We start from the raw sequence: 14855 nt of genomic DNA on the forward strand, positions 1-14855 counted from the left end.
TATAAAAAATACAGAAGAGCATTTAATTTTCTGTTGTGTGTTCATTACTTCCATAAACCTTAATTCAATGAAAAACCTTGAATATTTCCATGGTTTTAAGTGATGATTTGTATATGTTATGTTAGCTGTTATGTGTCTATGTCAAGATAAGCGTGAACACAGGATGTTGAGAAGCCACTCCCTCTGCTGCCCTCCCTTGAGACTATAGAGGAGACAAGCCACAGTCTCATTCAATCCGGCTACACACTGAGACATAGAGGAATTCACACATACACACACACACACACACACATGCACACATCAGTATAGACTACTCTAGTGCAGAAGGTTACAGACACACAGAGGGGTTTCCCTTGTGAAACCACTCTCACACAACTGTCTATAATACTTTCCACCTCTTGCTTGAAAACTCACACTTAAACAACAGCTGGTAACATGCTGCTGCCAAGAGCTTTGACCCTGTTCATCCTGTGGGGTAAGTGCCAACTTTATTTATTTTTTTAACCCAGAAATATAGAGATTTGCATCCCAGCACTGCATGTTCAAAGTGTGTGGACTCTCAACTTTGAGTTTCTGGGAAATTGTTGCAAAGTCAAGGGGAATGTTTGTGAATTTGCATCATTTTGTGTCACTGTGTCAAGATATACATTCTTAGTTAGCGTTTTAGCATGTGACAGTCTGTTAACAATTGTTAAATTATTCAGTGATCTAGTGCTACCTGGTGATGTCTAGTGTTTGTATGTGACACCAATAGTGTTTCATGAGGTAAAACATAATGCTAGATGCAACAGGCACTATAAACAAAGTTCAAGGTTGATGTATGTGAGAAGAAATGTACAATGTACAAGTTTTTACTAAAATATTGCTAATTTTTAAGCCCTTTTTTTAAGTTAACATAGTTAAACTGTATCTTTAGTTACAGTGTATGAGTTAAATTTTTAGTTCAACCTTCGCACCCAAAGGAAAGTGGTGAAATAGTAAAATCATGCCTTTTATTTTTTTTATGAATGGAAGTTTTGCATAGCTGAAAACTTGTATTGATCACTGTTGTTGAGTATGACTCAGCACAACTGTGATTATTTATTTATGTGTTAAACCAGACAATTCCCAGAATTCAACAGGACACTCCCTAAGTTCTTCTTAGAAAATCTCTTATATGTGACACCTGAACCCACCTGTCACCTGAGCACGTCTAAAGCTAATAATAAAGTCCTGTAATCAGCGTTATTGGTGTCTGACAAATGGTGTTGGCCTAATAGTAATACGTCTAATCTTACACTGGAATCTGTTTGATATATCTGCATGTGATCTGCTAAAATTAAATGCTTGAAGTCATAAATGGTTTGTAGACTTCCTGTTTTATTTGAATTTCCATTGACTCTGTTTAGGTTGTGCCTCTTGTGTGCGGTATCGGGCTGACTTCAATATGATGGGGATCACTGGTTGGATCACCTTTGACTCCGCGGAATTGATATCCACTGTTAATCTCACAGGAACTGACACATGTCAATTATTCAATATCTCCCTCACTAAGTTCCCTGTTATGTACGGCCATTTTGCTTCACCCTGTCAAAAGTCATACATAGGAGACAGTGTTTTCACCTTTTCGGTAGATACACCCCAGGCTGCGGTGAAAGTGTCTGCCCTATTTGAACAGCAGCTTAGTCTGGAAGCCCTCTCTGTGCTGGTGGAGACATGTAACGGCATAAGGATTTGTGCCGGACTCATGTCGGAGTCCCAGGTCAAAACATGGCAGGCACGGTTTTTCAGTCCCGTGGCTGGAAACATCTACATCCGGCAAGCGACAGGAGAAACAGGGGCGAGGGTTTTCTCAGATCTAAGAAATGTCAATCAGACCAGGACTTATACAAATGTCACAGTTTTGGTGTCACAAAGCACTGCCGCAAACTGCACTACTCTTCTTGGTAGTCTGGATCCCAAGAGTCTGACAAAGCTGGGCCTTCTGAATGTGGGATCAACTCTAGAACCTGTGAAGTCTCGGTTGGAAGTCGCCGCTCTCAGTTCTGGTGTCCGCTTCGCTGTTCTCAGCTTGACCTCAAGCTATGCGTGTGCAGAGATCCGAAGCGTTGAAATGAAGGTTGCCAGTGCTGTCCTGAACATGCAAGGGATTAAAGGCTACTTCACCTTCCGTCAACCATCTCCATTCGAGCTCACCACCATCATTGTTAACCTGACAAACCTGGACAAAAGAGTTGGGCCGTACCACGTTCATCAGTTTCCCCTACCCCAGATGAGATCTCCCTCGGATAGCAGCTGTAGTAACAACAATGTTGGGGGTCACTGGAACCCCTTCAATGTGAATACTCAGGCACCAGCATATCCTCCACCAAGAGGATCCACGCATGATCGCTTTGAGGTCGGAGATCTGAGTGCCAGGCATGGTTCTCTGGAGAATTCAGGTAACTTTCAAGCTACTTTAACGGACTGGAATCTACCTCTGTTTGGGCGGAATAGCATTGTGGGTCGATCTGTCGTGATACACCTGCCCGATGCGACCAGATTTGCCTGTGCAAGTATAGGCTACCCAGGCGAAGTGACTGTCGTTAAGGCGGCCTTTCGTGGTCCGATTGTTGGGACGGTCCTGTTCACCCAGATCAGTAGTGACCCATATTCTGATGTCTCCGTGTTCATGGACCTATCTTATGGACAACTCTCTGCGCCTTCTACACTGAATCACAACTGGCATGTCCACAACTATCCCATCAGCACAGAGACAGACAGTGACAAGTCATGTTGTATGTCTACTGGAGGACACTGGAACCCCTTCTATGTAGACACCACGGTGAGTGCATACACTGTTAACTGTGGTCCCGACAGCCCTTTTGCCTGTGAAGTCGGGGATATCGCTGGCAAGCACAGGACGCTGGACCTACAGTCTGAGATGGGGACGGTGGCTACCAAGAACTTTTTTACTGACACAACCTCTTGGGTGTCTGGAATGAGTGGTCGTTCCTTGGTGGTGCATGGTCCAAACCAAACAGCTCCACGGATCGCTTGCGCAAACCTCACCATGTTCCGCTTTCCCTCTGCTCACTCAAAATCTTGGTTTGGGCCTGAATCTTCTGAAGGTCAAGTCCGATTCTCCCAAGTCTCTCCTCAAGGGCCAACAATCCTAAATATCTCCTTCACCGGGCTTAACGCCAGAGCCGGTGGCTACCACGTCCATATTCTTCCAATCAAGAGCCAGCAGGAACCCTGCTCCGACAGTAACATCATGGGGCACTTCAACCCGTTTTCTGTGAACGCGACTTCATCTCCTGTTTCAGGGACTGGCACGGTTGACCAGTATGAGATCGGAGACATCAGTGGGAAGTTTGGATACCTGACGGGTCAGAACAACTTTCAGAACCAGTACACGGATGGTAATATGCCACTTTCAGGACCGAACAGCATCATTGGCCGATCTCTGGTCATACATTTTACCAACAACTCAAGGTTAGTTCTTTTATGAATCATACATCCTCAAAACAGTCGTCTGGCCTTTCACAACATTTTGAGCTTTGAAATAAAGGTAAGGGATTAGTTTGCTTCTCCTTGAAACTGTTAGAAGCAGAACCATAAATAGGAAAACAATTGCAGTTGCAGGTTGTGATACAATTCCTAATTCTTCATTTTGTCTTGGTTCCTCATTAAGTTTATGTCAAAGTCTGGCACATTTGCCACATTGGGGCAGCAGTGAAACTGTCAACTTTTAGCATTTTTTATATTTAGTTTCCAATAGGAAAAACTGAGCATTCCAGAAAAAGACCTTGTAACATTTTTCTGCAGAGCTATTTAGAATAATTATGGTCTCAGATATCTGAAAAACCTAAAAACCAGCATGAAAAACATGTGTGGGGAGATTCACACAGCTCATTCCTCTACACTCATCATTCATAATGTTTATTTATACAAGTAATAGCCTACACTTTCTTTGACTCATCTAGGAATGTGGGAAGACAATTGCAATATTTGCTTGAACATAGATAACTTAAAATCTCTTTCCCTGTTTACAGAATGAGGTGTGCAGATATCACAGCAGAGAACGCCCCAGATGGAAATTGGGTGATCGCTGAGGCCATGTTTAGTGGTGCTGTAAATGGGACAGTGATGATGGTAATATATATATGTATATATATATATATATATATATATATATATATATATATATATATATATATATATATATATTTTTTTTTTTTTTTTTTTTTTTTTTTTTTCAAAGTAGATTTCTATAGGTGGTGCTTGCCAAAACTCATCTTCATGATAGTAGGGTTTGGTTGGTTGCCAGGATCTAAGGTATTGCTACAAAATTGTCTATTTTTAATTAGTTTCACTGTTTCCATGGTAACTAAATTAGAGGGAACTGTAAAAAATCTACCATAAATCTACCAAAAATCTACCGTCACTTTAAATCTGCCACAAAAAGATGACGCTGCTAATAATGCTGGATGGAGGAGGAAGGGGTGGTGAGGGGTAACTGGGTGAGGCTGTGGTTGTGCAGGGGTACAGCTCTTGTCCTGCTGGGACTAATGAAGCTCATCTCTACCGCAGGCAGATGGATCTGTCACATGTCACACAGCAGACCTGCAGCTGTCTTGTGGTCTTGGTGTTGCATGCGGAAGAACAATTCACATGATTTACAACAAAAAAATATATAATTTTATATTTATAACGCATTTTGTCAAGAGCATCTGGTGCATTTAAGCATTTGCCGTTAACTTTTTTAAAATCCTTGCTTCCATCCATTTCACCTGTCACGTCATTTGTTAGTTCTACTTGATTCTTTCAAGTTCTTCATTAGTAATTTAATTCAAAGTGTCGAACAAGACAACAATTTGACTTTACTCAATCCTTAAATGGGCAGTAATATAAACATTTATGATTGTTTTCCATCACATTAGGATGCATAATATAATACATAATACTATATGATAAAATAATTTAATGTTTTTTCCTAAAAATACGGTAATCATTATATATATATATATATATATATATATATATATATATATATATATATATATATATATATATATATATATATATATATATATATAATTTTTTTTTTTTTTTTTTTTTTTTTACAAATATACACTACCAGTCAAAAGTTTGGAAACTGTACTATTTTGAAAGAAGTCTCTTCTGCTCACCAAGGCTGCATTTATTTGTTCCAAAATACAGCAAAAGCTGTATTATTTATTGTGAAATATTTTTACAATTTAAAATAAATTTTTCTATTTGAATGTATTTTAAAATGCAATTTATTTCTGTGATTCAAAGCTGAATTTTCAGCATCATTACTCCAGTCTTTAGAGTCACATGATCCTTCAGAAATCATTCTAATATGCCGATTTGCTGTTTAAGAAACATTTATTATTATTAATAATGTTGAAAACAGTTGTGTACAATTTTTTTCAGGATAATTTAAGGAATAGAAAGTTCAAAAGAACAGCATTTATCTGAAATATAAAGCTTTTGCAACATTATAAATGCCTATACTGTCTCTTGATCAATTTAATGCATCCTTGCTGAATACATTTATTAATTTCTTTAAGTCCCCCCCCCCAAAAAAAAATCTTACCAACCCAAAACTTTTGAATGGTAGTACAATGTTACAAAAGCTTTCTATTTCAGATAAATTCTGTTCTTTTGAACTTTCTATTCATCAAAGAATCCTAAAAAAAAAATTCAACATTGATAATAATCATAAATGTTTCTTGCAAAAAATATTAGAATGATTTCTGAAGGATCATGTGACTCTAAAGACTGGAGTAATGATGCTGAAAATTCAGCTTTGCATCACAGGAATGAATTACATTTTAAAATATATTCAAATAGAAAACGGCTATTTTACATTTTAACAATACTTCACAATATTACAGCTTTGTTTTTGTATTTTTAATAACATAAATGCAGCCTTGGTGAGCAGAGGAGACTTCTTTCAAAAGCAATCAAAATAGTACAGTTTCCAAATTTTGGACTGATAGTGTATTTTTTTAGTGCTGTCAATCGATTAAAACAATTAACTAGATTAATCACACATTTCCTTTTTCTAAATTAATGTAGAAACAACATTAAAACAGTATGTTTTTAAATGCTTGTTTAATGGCATCTTTTTATGAATGAAGGCCAGTATCACTGATAGTAATACAGCTACTGATGTCTCTATGAATAGGAAAACTATAATGTAACACTAGCCAAATGATGACTGAAAAAATGGTTAATTGCGTGAAATATTTTAACGCGTTAAACTGAAAAAAAAAATTGTATTGCCTGTACTACACTGCGTTCACACGCAGATGGCCAGATGGTCCCAAATGGCACCCTAAACCCTTGCGGTCTTCCTACGAGTCCGCACTTTCATGACGTAACGCTGCTTTGACAAAGCCTAAAATGAAAAAAAAAAGCCTAACCCTGACCTAAAATGACAAATGACACCCCACGGTCTCGTGGACTTAACGGACATGCGCATGCGGCAGCCATTGTAAGTCCATAAGACCGAAAGTGCATATGAAGTGTGCCATTTGGGACCGGGCCCGTGTTAACATTTGACGGAGGGCTTGTCTGAAGCTTGGTGCTGACGCGACCGTCATAGTGACAGCCAATCACATTCATTTTCCGGTGTTGCATGAATGCAATTGGCTAGTATCTGCACTAGGGTATTTGCATAGCCGATCTGATTGGCTAACGCCTGCGTTGGCACTTGAAAAGTTGACAATTTTTCAACTTTCTGCCGCAACTGCTGCAAACAATGGCAGTGACGCGATGTAATGTCACATAAAAATGAGAAGCGTTAACGCCGATGCCACGTGTGAATGCACCATTGCAGCACTAATATATTTATATTGGAAGTGAACATATATTAAATATTCAAATGTATAAATATTCATAAAAAATTTCATTACGCTTTTAAAAAATTAGTTATACCATTTAATGAATTAATGCTAAGTGATACGCTGTACATGTTTTTAGTCCCAGCAGACTTTTCCCGATGGCAGCTATGGTGATGTTAAGTTAGAGGTGGATGTGCGGGCATCAGAACAATCAAATGTAAGTTTTTTCATTAGTCGTGTTAGCATTATCAAATTTAATTTCATTGAATGTGACAACTTCTATTATTGCTTTCTAGTTTGCAGAGGCTTCCTGGTTCATTGCAGATGAGCCGGTGGGGTCAAATGGTACATGTCCTGAGGAAGACGAAATGTTTAATCCATTCAACATGACAAATGTGAGAGAAGACAAAAGCCTATTTTCTCATCAAATTAATATATAATGCAAAATAATTAAGAGAAGTAATTGTCTCTCAGATGAACAACTGTTCTCAGACGAGGGCTCTGTCCTGTTTGGTTGGAGATCTGACAGGCAGACATGGATCCGTAAGTCTCACCAAGAGACAACTGTTCAATGACATTTTGTTGCAGCTGGCCGGAGACTTCACAGGTAGCAAATATGAAAAACTTGCGTCGACATGATTTTTCATGCGTTGGAATGGACATAACGAACAACATAGAAATTGTCTCAATGTTTTACCCCCAGTGATCCAGATGGCATTGGTTCTCAGACTCAACAAAACCACAACCGTATGTGCAGATATTCACCCAGAATCCCCTTCTGCCAGGCAGATCTTCCCCAACATGGCCTCTTTCAGCAGGTGCGTTCACAAATACAGAAATGTGCTTCATACAATTAACATTTTTTTATATTCAATTGATTAACTGTATCAACCTGACTACTAAAAATGCTATGTTTAAGGATTAGATTAGTTAGAATTATTTCCTTAAGATTACAATTGCATGTTTCACTGTTATAGAAGAAAATTTATGCTAAATAAAGCAATAAGCCCCAAGAAGCCGTGGTTTACAGTGAATTTATTCATTGCTAAGGGGCGTTGTTAGGCACGACGTAGAGGGGAGTATGTGCAGATCTGTGACCCCACAAAACCAGTCATTAGTTGCACGGGTATATTTGTGGCAATAGCCAACAATACATTGTATGGGTCAAAATTATAGATTTTTCTGTTATGCCAAAAATCATTAGGTTATTAAGTAAAGATCATGTTCCATGAAGATATTTAGTAAATTTCCTACCGTAAAAATATAACAAAATGTATTATTAGTAGTAAAATGCATTGCTAAAGACCTCATTTGGACAACTTTAAAAGTGATTTTCTCAATATTTAGATTTTTTTGCACCCTCAGATTCCAGATTTTTCAAATAGTTGTATCTCTGCCAAATACTGACTTATCCTAACAAACCATACATCAATGGAAAGGTTATTTATTCAACTTTCTCATATGATGTGAATATTTCAATTAAAAATATTTCCATTATTAAAAATTCAATAATCCATATTCACCTTTCAGATTTTACAATTATTCACACCTTGAATATATGACCATGTTGAATTTCAGACCATAAAAATGCAAGCCCTAAAAATACAATGGATTAAAATGCAAGCACAGTTTTAAAGACATTAATTTTATTCCATGCACTATTGAATTTTCCAATTATATATTATGTCATGGCCCATGTAATGTTGTATCATGATATAAATGAGTGTTTATATCTCAAAATCTGTGCTAAAAATATCAGGAAATTTCACAGAGAAAAACAAAAATGATATTCTAGTAAGCGTATTTGCCCTCTTTTCAAAGTAAATCAATAAGGCAGAACAAAATGTTTACTGAAATAATTAGATCTGTTCATTTCTGTGTGCAAAATACAAACCACAAAACTGTCAACAATCAAAAAATCTCATGGATGGGAAATGTTAATTATAATTCAAAAAGAAACACGCACTTGTATACAGTAAACACAATGACTCCTGTTTTTCTTGTTTTCACATGATATGTCACCTTTCTATAAAAGTTTTTAGTACATGTTGTGATGAACATTTTGATCCATTACATCACAAAAAAATGAATCACAAGTCATCCATTACATTATATATTAAATATATATTTTGCAACGGCAATATATGTTTTATTATGGCACATTGACTGTTGTGTGCAGGTATGATTTCCGTAAGAGAGTGGCAGATGCGCTAAACCTCCCCATATCCAGAGTTTCCATCTTACCTGGTTATCCTTCACAAAGATCTGACGTGAAATGCCAGGAGGTCGAATATATGGTGTCAGGTAAACAAAAATATATAAGTTTTTACTTCTGCAGCTGTTGTTGCTTTCCAAAAAAAACTGTTTTCAGCTTAACATCTTTGTAACATTAGAAATGACTACTTCAGATACATGCTGCTCTCTTAAACTTTCTATTCATCAAAGAAAGGGGGGGGGGGGGGTACACAACTGTTTCCTAATCAAACTTTTTAAATAATCAAAAATGTTTCCTGAGCATCAGATCAGCATATTATAATGATTTCTGAAGGATCATGTGACACTGGAGTAATGATGCTGAAAATTCAGCTTTGTGCACAGGAATAAATTACGTTTTAAAATATATTCAAACAGAATACAATTCTTTAAAATTCTAATAATATTTCACAATATTTACTGTATTTTTGATTAAATAAATGCAGCCTGTGTGAGCATAAGATACTTCTTTCAAAAAGAAATAAAATCTAACAGATCCCGAACTTTTGAACAGGAGTGTATATACATTAAAAATAATAATAATAATAATATTCAAGCACAAAAGCTGGCATAAAAGAGACATACTTGTATTAAACCTTTTGAGGGTCCAGGTGTGTCTCATCATATATTATTTGAAGATGTTTGATTATTTCTTTCCTCTGTTGAACTGACTTAGTATGTTTTTTCTGTCAAAACAATGAACAATCCAGTCCATTCAAAAGACACAAAAAGGGGAAATTGCACGGTAATCTGATGCGCTGGTGGAGCATAGAGACGTGGTGAAACAGGAGAGCTGTATATGACAGAGGTCTATACCACAGGAGAGCAAGGACAACAGAAGAAATGATAGAAACTGAAGTGTTTTATTTTTTATAGTTTTTTGGTTATATATGGAGTGTTTGATACATCATTATTTTTAAAGAAACTGTGATAGGTGCTTTTATTTTATTCAGTTGCAATACATTATTTTAAAGACCAAAATTAAAAATGTGTTTTTTTTTTTTCCCTTATCCACAGTAGCACTTACATACACCAAACTTTACCGTTTTATTTCTATCTATATTCTGAAGGGGTTTTACAGAGGGGTTTGTTCATGTATCAATTGCCTGATTTTATACAACATATTATTCCTAAAAACATAGTGCAAATTGACAATAACTTTGAACCAGTTCAGATTTGTGTTCTGGGAATTTTTGCAAATAAGTTCATATTTAGTTATTTAAACATAACTTTTTTAGAAAACTGGTAATGGAAAAAAATCTTAATGGAAGCAACCAGCTGGAGAAGTAAGCTATTAGTTACTTGTGTATTCACTTGGTCTGTTTTGAAAAAGTCATACTTTAAAGGTGCAGTGTGTAACTTTTAGCGGCATCTAGCTGTGAGGTTACGAATTGCAACCCCCCACCGGTCACCCCTCCCTTTCGAAGCACATAGAGAAGCTACGGTGGCCGACACAGGACAAAGATGTTCTCGTCTGAGACGGCAGAGAGTAGCTAGTGCTCTATAGAGCAGTTTGTCCGTTTAGGAACAGAACTGTGCGTTCACACATGACGCGACTTGCGCGAATAAATCGCGCGTAGTTGGACACTTAAACATTTGGAGTTTACTCTCTTCATTCGCGTGTGACATTTACTTCACAACAGACGCGAATTTGTATCATGGAAGGGGCTTCTGCCAGGCCGCTCCAGTCTCGCTGTGAAATGGCTGACATGGATTGTTTGAAAACACGGTGAATAAGCTAAATTTTCTGGCTTTAGCTAGCTTGTAGTCTCAATATATATATATATATATATATATATATATATATATATATATATATATATATATATATATATATATATATATATATATATATGTATATATATATATATATATATATATATATATATATATATATATATATATATATATATATATATTAGGGCTGGGCAAATTAACGCGTTAACACGGGCGATTAATTTTTTCAGCTTAACGCATTAAAAATATTTAACGCAAATAACGCAGCGTCCGTTTTTATATCCATTTTTGCCTATCGTTACATGATCACGCTCCTATTCATGTAAATGCTTCAAAGCGCGACAAGACACAAGAGAACGCACTGTATGTCAGTGTCCTGTCTGTGTGGCTGCGTCTCATGTCAGCTAATCGAGGGACACTCTGACACACACACACACACACACACACACTCAACGCACAGACAGACTCATGTCAGTCTCCTGCTCACATCGAGTTCTCTTTTGCTCTTGAACAAACAATAACAACAACACAGAGAATTTTGAGTATTCTCATATTAGGAGTCTTAAATTAGTTAAATAACGTCTTAAATGAACTTAAAGAGTTGTGAGGAAATGAGATGCGCGGGAAAGCGCGTCAGATCCGCATCATGTTCGTCAGCGGCTGTTCTTAAAGTGACAGGAGCACTGATGATGCCTGTCATTAATGTTCATCAAAGAACAATGGGAACAGAGAAAATTTTAGCTTTAATGATGATTAATCTATATTTAATTTATTATTTATGCAGTTAAGAAAGGTGTTTGATAACTATTACATTTCTGTATATGTCTAATAGGGAAGGCCACAGGTAAAAATAAAATTTATTATAATGGGTTTATGTAAAGATTGTTTTAAGTTCACTTAAATTAAAAGTAGTTTTTTTAAAGCCTAATAAATGTTGAAATTGGGAGCGTTCAGTTATACTGTAATGTAACATCATTAATGTTTCATAGAGACATTAGTATCAGGGATACTGGCCTTCATTCATATAAATATACCATTACAACACAAATTTAAAATATACTGTCTTTAAATTGTTTCTACATTAATTTGGAGAGTAACTGAAATTATTACAATATCAAAATATTAAAAACTTAAAATATTAAAAACTTGCGATTAATCCCAATTTTTTTTAATCGATTCCCAGCACTAATATATATATATATAGTAGTGCTGGGAATCGATTAAAAAAAATTTAAATTTAAATTTATTTTGAGATATATATATATATTTATATCGCGTCTCCGTGTGTACAATAAAAGCAATAAAAACATAACGGTTCATTATGTAAGGTCTTAATACTCCACTGAAAACCTTGTTTTAATTATCGTGTATATTATATTGCCTTTCTGTCAATAGATCCTCCTAAATATTACACACTGCACCTTTAATAGGTTAAAACTGTGAAAATGTTTAAAATGAGAAATGACAAAAGGTAAACTAACAGAAACAAAAATGTTGTAACAACCTGTTTTCCAGGCGAAGTGAGTATGGAGAAACTAAGCTCAGTTAAAACCAGTGACAAGATGGGTGTGTTCAAAGAATCAAAGACGTGCAAGCCTCCAAGTAAGCCTCCAAGTTAGCCTGAACTCTGTGTTTATCAACATTTACACCATGTAAAAGTGTTTTACACTTTTAAACCTGGAATGTCTTCCTTTTTCAGCTGGAAACGCATTGATTCTGGTCCCCTGCAGGATGTTACTGTCCTTCATGACGGCTGCGGTCTGTCTGCTCGGGTTACTGAGGCACTAGACGGATCCTACAATGATCTCACAGCACTGCTGTCGCCTTAATACGTTAATAAACCAGGACAGATTCGCCCCAACGTTAGGAAGACATCAAACTGTGATTAGACACCTCATGGTACAGTCTTTACCATGGCACACACACTGTGAACCATAACGCTCAAAATAATGAATTGGTTTGAGTAGGGTAAACTTAAATTAAACAAATTAGTTCAATCAACTTAACTTTTATGGGTATTTAGAACTTTCCTTTTCTTTTGAGTTCACAAAACTGACACGTTTTAAGTAATCTGAATTGTTCCATTGTTTTGAGTTTTATGAACTTGTCTCTTTTAATTTAGACCAACTTAAATTTAACTGAAACTGGGCTGGAATTTCTATTTCCAAGATTTCAATTTTATTTTTCCCACAAAATAAAAATATGCCAGTTCTGTTTACTTACACTTTGAATTTCTTAAGTTAACTAATCAAATGTTTTGAGTATTGCCAACTTATTTGGGTTTACAGCGTATATAAAGGTCTTAGATCAAGTACTTTTCAGAGTTTTTGTCTACTGAAAGACGTTTTTTTTTCAGAAAGACGTTTCATCAGCTGAACGGCATGTTGCTAAACAACAGTACAATCCGTTAAACATAATTTTATCTCTTAACAGTACAATACATTAAACACATTCTTTTTTCTCTTACAGCCTAGTTTTAATTCTTGTCAGTAAATTAAATATGGCGCTACCCTGTATACTTCAAGGAACATTTCTCCTTTTGTGTGAGTTTTACACACCCATATTTATTGAAGAAAATTACATGATCATGTTGCACAAATTTCTGGATCTTGCTGCTCTGCTCTTATTCAAAGTAAATTTCATTGTAAATGGGTTGTAAATTCAATGTAAATTCCACAAAAGCCTACTGTATTATACACATTTATTTCCGTGTAACTCTGGTTTCTATTATGTGTATGTTTTGTATGATGCAATCAGTTTAAAACCAAACAGCCCTTGTTTTCATGCAATACGACTATAATTTGTTATTTGAGCATTGTTTGTTTTGTTTAGTTTTTTGTTTGTGTGTGTGTGCTTTTTGTGGATGTCTGGCCGGTGACTTACAAAGAATAAAATAGCTATATACTGTATTAACTGCCTTTCAAAAAATTGGGGAGGTACATTTTTTTTTTTATATAAAGAAATTAATACTTTTATTCAGCAAGGATGCATACAAGTGTCAGTAATGACTTTTACATTGTTAAAAATCTATTTCAAATAAATGCTTTTCTTCAGAACTTTATTAAAGAATCCTGGGGGAGGGGGGGGGGGGGTATCATGGTTTCCACAAAAAAAATATATTAAGCAGCTGTTTTCAACATTGACAATATTAAATTGTGTTTTTTGAGGAAAAAAAAAACTGCAATATTACAGTAGGCCTATTATTACATACTATAGACTTTTTCTGTGGAGACAGCCACCAGAGGATACCGTTTCCATGAAAGGGTGTACATGGTCTGCAACACTACTGTAGATGGTATGTGTCAAAGTAACATAGACCAGCAACAAACTAATGCGCCGGTGTCAGCTGTTCCTTCCTTGGACCACTTTTGATAGATACTGACCACTGCAGACCGAGAACACGCCACAAAAGCTGCAGTTGGAGATGCTCTGACCCAGTCATCTAGCCATCACAATTTGGTCCTTGTCAAACTCCCTCAAATCCTTTCACTTGCCCATTTTTCCTGCTTCTTACACATCAACTTTGAGGAGAAAATTTTCACTTGCTGTCTGATATATCCCGCCCACCAACAGGTGCTGTGATGAAGAGATAATCAGTGTTAAATATAAAAATACATTTGAACTAAGTATTGTTTTGGTTTTCACCTGTCGTAATGTTATGCCTGATCTGTGTACATGCTACCTTTGTATGCAATTTTTAGAATAACATCTATGGGCAGATGACAGCAGTGCTATTTGTCCTTATTCAAATGGTTTTTATAGTTTACAGTGTCTGTTTAACTGCTTGAGGAATGTTAAATATTGATGTCGTTCACTTTCTTCAGCTAAATGACACAAAGACAGAAGTCTTAATTATTGTCCCCTTTGTCTGGTAATTTGCATACACACGCTAGAAATGTAGGCTATGCGTTGTTTTTATTCAGTTAACACTTTTGACAAACAGATGCTGTGGTCAGAAACCGTTTCTATCAACTCAAGATATAATATAGTTAACATTTAACTAAAACCGTTCCGTTTGCATTAAGTCTT

At 36.1% G+C, this 14855-nt stretch overlaps 1 protein-coding gene across 1 annotated transcript; it reads left to right on the forward strand.

Annotated features, from left to right (window-relative positions):
• Positions 1-228: 228 nt before the first annotated feature.
• cusr (Copper-only SOD repeat protein) lies at positions 229-13993 on the forward strand. Its single transcript, XM_079807782.1, has 10 exons — positions 229-475; positions 1389-3456; positions 4017-4116; positions 6976-7053; positions 7133-7231; positions 7311-7443; positions 7540-7654; positions 9016-9140; positions 12342-12428; positions 12526-13993. The coding sequence occupies exons 1-10, from the start codon at positions 436-438 to the stop codon at positions 12612-12614; spliced, it is 2934 nt and encodes a 977-aa protein (XP_079663908.1). The 5' UTR covers positions 229-435; the 3' UTR covers positions 12615-13993.
• The last annotated feature ends 862 nt before the right edge of the window (positions 13994-14855 follow it).

The sequence above is a fragment of the Gobio gobio genome (assembly GCF_949357685.1).
Source record: "Gobio gobio genome assembly, chromosome: 24".
In the NCBI taxonomy this organism is placed as follows: domain Eukaryota; kingdom Metazoa; phylum Chordata; class Actinopteri; order Cypriniformes; family Gobionidae; genus Gobio; species Gobio gobio.

Coding starts and splice junctions, on each gene's coding strand:
- cusr (XM_079807782.1), top strand. CDS start 436: ATGCTGCTGCCAAGAGCTTTGACCCTGTTCATCCTGTGGG. Junction 7,232..7,310: donor ATCCATTCAACATGACAAAT/GTGAGAGAAGAC, acceptor ATTGTCTCTCAG/ATGAACAACTGTTCTCAGAC. Junction 7,444..7,539: donor GCTGGCCGGAGACTTCACAG/GTAGCAAATATG, acceptor TTTTACCCCCAG/TGATCCAGATGGCATTGGTT.